At 33.3% G+C, this 6678-nt stretch overlaps 1 protein-coding gene across 1 annotated transcript; it reads right to left on the bottom strand.

The window, feature by feature from the left end:
* Positions 1–1072: 1072 nt before the first annotated feature.
* Positions 1073–1684, bottom strand: LOC128296622 (uncharacterized). Its single transcript, XM_053032054.1, has one exon. The coding sequence runs from the start codon at positions 1682–1684 to the stop codon at positions 1073–1075; it is 612 nt and encodes a 203-aa protein (XP_052888014.1).
* Between the last annotated feature and the right edge of the window lie 4994 nt (positions 1685–6678).

Below are 6678 nucleotides of genomic sequence, written 5' to 3' on the forward strand. Positions count from 1 at the left end.
AATTACATATCTTCTGGATATGTTGGGTTAATAACCTTAGCCAAACACACTCTCGGCTTGCCTCATGCATTGCAATTATTTTAGCATGATTTGAAGAGGCAGCAGCTAATGTTTTCTTTGTCGAACGCCATGACATGGCAATACCTCCACATGTAAATAAATATCCCATGTGAGATCGACCTTTATGTGGATCCGATAAATATCCAGCATTAACATAACCAACTAATAGGGATTTTGAATCATTTGAATAAAATAACCCCATATCAGTGGTCCCTCTAAGATATCTAAATACATGTTTAATTCCATTCCAATGTCTACGTGTTTGAGAAGAACTAAATTTTGCTCAAAAGTTTACAGCAAAAGCTATATCAAGTCTTGTGTTGTTTGCAAGATACATCAATTCTCCTATGGCACTTAGATATGGTACTTCAAGACGAAGAAACTCTTCATCATTCTCACAAGGATGAAATTGATCTTTATTCACATCTAACGATTGTACAACCATTGGGGTACTCAATGGATGTGCTTTATCCATATAAAATTTATTTAAGATCTTTTTCATATAAGTTAACTGATGGACATGAATTCTATCTTTTAAATGCTCGATCTGCAGGCCAAGACAATTTTGTTTTTCCGAGATCTTTCATCTCAAATTCTATCCATTAGACGCATGTCAAGTTTTTCACATATTGCCAAACTAATAAGGTATCTAAACGTGATTGCATCCACCACAGGAGAATATGTCTCTTCATAATTAATGATGGGTCTTTGCAAAAATCCTTGTGCTACAAGTCGTGATTTATATGTTACGACTTTATTTTTCTCATTTTGTTTTCATAAAAATATCCATTTATATCCTACCAGCTTTACATATTTAGGGTTTTGGACTATAGGTCCAAAAACCTCACGTTTAGAAAGTGAATTTAATTATGCTTGAATTGCGTCTTTCCATTTTGGTCAATATTTTCTATTTCTACATTCTTCAATAGATTTAGGCTCAGGATCCTCATTTTCTTTTGCTATTTCAATAGCAACAATATAAGCAAAATTATTTTCGGCAACTATATTTTTTTTAGTTCCATCTTTTTCTTAAAGTAATATAACTTATTGAGATTTCTTCATTATCACCATTTTCAGGTACCTGAACCTCTTCTAGGGTTTTTTGATTAGTTATATCTTTTGCCTCTTCTAAGGCACTTGCCTCCACAATATTACCATCTTGAATAATTGCTCCTTTTCTTTTACGAGGATTTATATCTTTGGAACCGATTGGCCTTCCACACTTCAGGCGTGGATTACTTTCTTTTGCACTAACAATTTGCCTTATTGGGATATCAATTCGTATTAGAGTATTTTCAGCTGGTATGTGAGATTTTGTAATTCTCTTTAGGTCAGTAAATGAATCTGGCAGTTGATTGGCAATGTTTTGCAAATGTATAATCCTTTGAACTTCTTGTTCACATTGACTTGTACGAGGATCTAATTGAGATAATGATGATCCATTCCATGTAATTTCTTTTACCAGTTCTATTTTCTCTTCCCCTAATGTTGGGAATGTTGTTTCATCAAAATGATAATCAATAAATCGTACAGTAAATAAATCTCCAGTTAATGGTTCAACATATTTAATTATAGAAGGAGATTCATAACCAACATATATTCCCAACCTCCTTTGAGGACCCATCTTTGTACGTTGTGGTGGATCAATTGGAACATATACTACACATCCAAAAATTCTAAGATGGGAAATATTTGGCTCCAGACCAAAAACCGATTGTAATGAGGAGTACTTATTATAACTTATTGGCCTTAAGCGCACAAGTGCTGTTGCATGCAAAATAGCATATCCCCAAGCTGTAACAGGGAGTTTTGTTCTCATGAGTAATAGTAGAGCAACTAGTTGGAGGCGTTTGATAAATGATTCAGCTAAACCGTTTTGTGTATGAGCATGAGCTACAGGATGTTCAACTTTTATCCCAATTGGCATACAATAATCATTAAAAGCTTGGGATGTAAACTCACCAGCATTATCAAGACGAATAGTTTTGATTGCATAATCTGGAAATTGTGCTCTTAATCGAATTATTTGAGCAAGTAGTCTCACAAACGCTAGGTTGTGAGTCGATAATAAACACACATGTGACTACCTACTAGATACATCTATTAATACCATAAAATATCTAAATGGTCTATATGGTTGATGAATGGGCCCACATACATCACCTTGAATACGTTCTAGAAATTTGGAAGATTCAATCCCAACTTTAGCTGATGATGGTCTAATAATCAATTTTCCTTGAGAACAAGTGACACAAGATAAATCCTTGAATTCAAAAATCTTTTGGTTTTTTAATGGGTGTCCAATTGAATTCTCGATGATTCTTCGTATCATAATAGATCCGGGATGGCTTAATCGGTCATGCCAAATAACAAAAATATGTGGTTTTACAAACTTCTGGTTTGTAGTAACATATGACTCAATTGCACTAATATTTGTATAATATAAACCTGATGAAAAAGCAGGTAGCCTCTCCAAAACATATTTCTTTCCACATTCAACATTTGTAATATATATAGATATTCAACATTTTTCTCATTCATAGTCTCAATATGATATCCATTAAGACGAATATCTTTAAAACTCAATAAATTTCTTTGAGACTTAGTGGAATATAAAGCATCATTAATGATAAATTTTGTACCTTTAGGTAATAATATATTAGCTCTTCCAGAGCCTTCAATAAGTTTTGAACTGCCCGATATTGTATTAACATGGGCATTACTCATTGTCAAATAAGAAAAATATTTTTTTATCTTTGAGTATCGTATGTGTTGTAGCACTATCTACAAGACACATGTCTCCATTGATTTTGGGTCCATCAAAATTTTATTGAATATTCATATTCTTCATAAAACAAACAAAATATAATATGAGAAACATTGCAAATATTTATTAAATATATAAATTATTCTTTATGCAAGAAAATAAAATATACTTAAAACAACATAAAAATATCAAAATAACATCAATTTTTCTAATGACTCTCAAAGAAATCTGCCACATCTAGGTGAGTTATATTATTAAGGTCATTAAATTTATCACCCTCATAGGCATGGTCAGTTTTAGTATTATAGTGAATATCTTCATCTTTTGCCTCCATTTCATCATTTTGGGATACAAAATTTGTCGCCATATGCTTTCCCTTCATTTTAATGGATGCTTGATAAAGTTTTACTAAATGATCAGACGTACGACAGGTACGTGACCAATGCCCCTTCATACCACATCGGTAGCATATATTCTGAACAATCTTTGAAGGATTATTTTGACCACTTCTTTCTTGTCTTTCATTGTTATTCTTTTTCTGGTGGTTAGAAGTATCATTGTTATGACCACCATGATAACGATTACTAATACGTCCTCGACCACGTCCCCCACTACATCCACGACCATGGCTACGACCTTTATATTTTTTATTTTCATAATTATTGTGTACTGCTACATTCACTTTAGGGAATGGTGCAGCAGTGGGACGAATTCTATGATTTCTCATCAATAGTTCATTATTTTGTTCAGCCACCAAAAGGCATGAAATCAATTCAAAATACCTTTTAAAACCCTTTTCACGGTATTGCTGCTGTAGGAGCACATTAGTAGCATGAAAGGTTGAAAATGTTTTCTCTAGCAAGTCCTCATCAATTATGTTTTCTCCACATAAATTTAGTTGAGAACTAATTTTGAAAAGTTCTAAGTTGTATTCACTTACAGTCTTAAAATCTTGCAACCGTAAGTGCATCCAATCATAATGAGCTTTGGGGAGTATCACAGTTTTCTGATGGTCAAATCATTCCTTTAAATTTTTTCACAACTCAAGAGGGTCTTTCACAGTGATATATTCCACTTTTAATCCTTCATGCAGATGATGACGGATGAAAATCATTGCTTTTGTCTTGTCTTGATTAGATGCTTCTTTATCTGCTAATATAGTATTTCCTAGACCTTTAGCATCTAGGTGAATTTCAGCATCTAACACCCATGACAAATAATTCTTTCCTAAGATGTCTAAGGCCGCAAATTCAAGTTTGGCAAGATTTGACATTATAATCACTTGAATCAAAATAAAAAAATTAGTAAAATAATAAGTTTTCTCAATCGTAAAATAATTCAATTATATATACAAATTTGCTAAATAATAATATGTATGTCAAATATTGGCATAAAGAGGAATAGTCATAATAATAACTTAACACAAATTAAATTAATTAAAATTTCTTTTAATAAAAAACATGTATATATAATTATCAAGATTAGATTTTAGTTGTAAAAATAAATGTGCAAATGTTACCCAAAGCAAATATTTAATATAGAAAATAAAATAAAAGAATTGTGAAAATAAGTATACCGTATATAGTTTAACGGGAGTTATACGAGAAAATTATATAAAGTCGAAATGACGTGAACTTCACTATGAACTTGTAGAAGCTCGTGTTGATAACGTGTTATAGAAAAATTAATAAAACAATAAATAAATGTGGATGAAAATACAAGAGAATTTTTCTCGTCTTTCTATTTCATTCAGGTAAGGATTCTATTTATAATTTATAAGTAATTAACATTCAATGCAATACCATAAATGAAGCTTACTTAAGTGCTTCATTAACGCATATATTAAACATTGCATAATGAATGAGACATTCACATTTATTTATAACAAATTTATTATTTATAATATTTGATATTTACAATTCATTAACTCATCATAATTATATTTCCAAATTAAACTTGTATTTATACCATTAATTTCAAAATGAATATGGGCATGCTTTTAACACAAAGTTAGTAGCGTCGTCCCTGTTTTGAGCAATGTGATTTTTTTTTTCTCTCCAAGATTTTGCAATTTCTTTTCTTGTTTTTCCTTCCGTGCGTCTGCCTTATTCTTTTGAATGTTATGGCAGTTTTGAGGATTCTGAGTGCGTTGCTTTGGGTGTGATTTTGATTTGTTTGCTATTTCATTTTTGTTTTTCGTTTGTTCGGTGGAGGTACGGTGCTTCTGTTTTGATGGGATAAGGTCTGGCAATGCTTCTGGCCAGACAAGACGTCTTTTCTGTGCAGGGCTACTCGATTGAATTCACGATGAATTCTATTCGATTTCTTTCGTTTTGTTTTTATTTTATTTTATTTTGAGTGGTTTTGCTTTCTTGTTGTTTTTGTACGTTTGTTTTGCATGTTTTTTCGTTTTCTTTACGCTGGAATTTGTTGAGGGCACCATGTGGCTAGAAACTTTAATTTTCTTTTGACTTTTCTACGTCCCTATTGAGTTGTTTCTGCATGAAAGAAGAGTTTTTACATATTCATACGTATAGGTTGCATGGCTTCATACATCTTGGGTTTTTATGCGTTTTCATCTTCTGTTTAATATTTTAGTTTTGGCTGCTTCGTTATCTTGATACACATTTCTTTTTGTTTCTTGCTAGGTTTCTTTCTGTTTTACAGTTGTCTCTCGTCTAGTTGGTGCTTTCTGTCGTGAATTTTCTTGGCCTTATGCTAGGTTTTCTATTTTGTTGTATTTTTTATTGGGTTGATTTGTTTTCTTTTGGTTTTTGCAATTGTCTTGTCTTTTTTCCTGTTTTGCTTGTGCACATTAGGTTATTTGGTTGTGGCTGTCATCTTTTCTTCTTCGTGTGCAGAGCCCCTGGGTCTATGGATTTGTTTCTTAGTATTGTCCACCTCCCTCTGTCTTGTCTGTATTGGTTTTTGTTTTTGGCTGTCCTATGGCAGAAAGGTCAGAGAACGATACGACAATAATGACGGAGGAGATTAATAAGCTCTTGTAGAGGTTGAAGTTCTCAGAGGACGAATCTGTGCAAGTTGTTAGCACAAACGGCGATAAAAATATGCAAGGGTTTGAGTCATGGGCTGTGGAGAAGATTATGGCGACAGAGGCTCCAAATAGAGAAGCGATGTACAGGGTTTTTCAATCGCTTTGGTTCACGAAAGAGGAGATTGATTTTGTAGCTCTGAAAGAGGGGTCATGATTGTTAAATTTGGGTGCCTAAAGGATCGAAGCTGAATCTTAAACCTATTGCCTTGGTTATTTGATAGATGTCTTTTTTCACTGTTGCCTTTTCAAAAAAAGGAAAGGATATTGGATCGTACGAATTCGGGTTGTCGCCTTTCTGGTTAAGAATTTATAACTTCCCTTTAGAATTTAGGGATCGTCAAATGGCTTTTGATGTCAGAAACGCTATAGGGGAGCTGGGGGCAATCGACTGGAAGGATTGATATGGAGGGTGGACTGAATTCATGAGGATTAAAGTCAAGATTGATGTCTTGAAACCCTTGAAGAGAGTTGCGCGAGTTGTTGACAAGGATGGAGGGGAAAAGATAGGGGTTATAAAGTATGAACGGCTTCCGGATTTTTACTATGTTTGTGGGCTGATTGGTCATACTATTAAAAATTTTAAAAACAAAAAAGAAGGTATATGGATGAATGACTCAAATCTTCAGTTTGGAAGCTGGATGAGGGCACCTATTGTGACTCCAAACCAAGAGAGGGGCTTAAGAAGAAACAGGGTGGATGTGGTTATATCAAATGCCCGAGCGTATCTAGAGAAAGATGAAAGTAATACAAACTTGAGGGAAGAGAGCAAGCAACATGGGGATAAGGGGAAGGAGAG

This window comes from Gossypium arboreum, chromosome 8 (assembly GCF_025698485.1).
Source record: "Gossypium arboreum isolate Shixiya-1 chromosome 8, ASM2569848v2, whole genome shotgun sequence".
Taxonomy (NCBI): Eukaryota; Viridiplantae; Streptophyta; class Magnoliopsida; order Malvales; family Malvaceae; genus Gossypium; species Gossypium arboreum.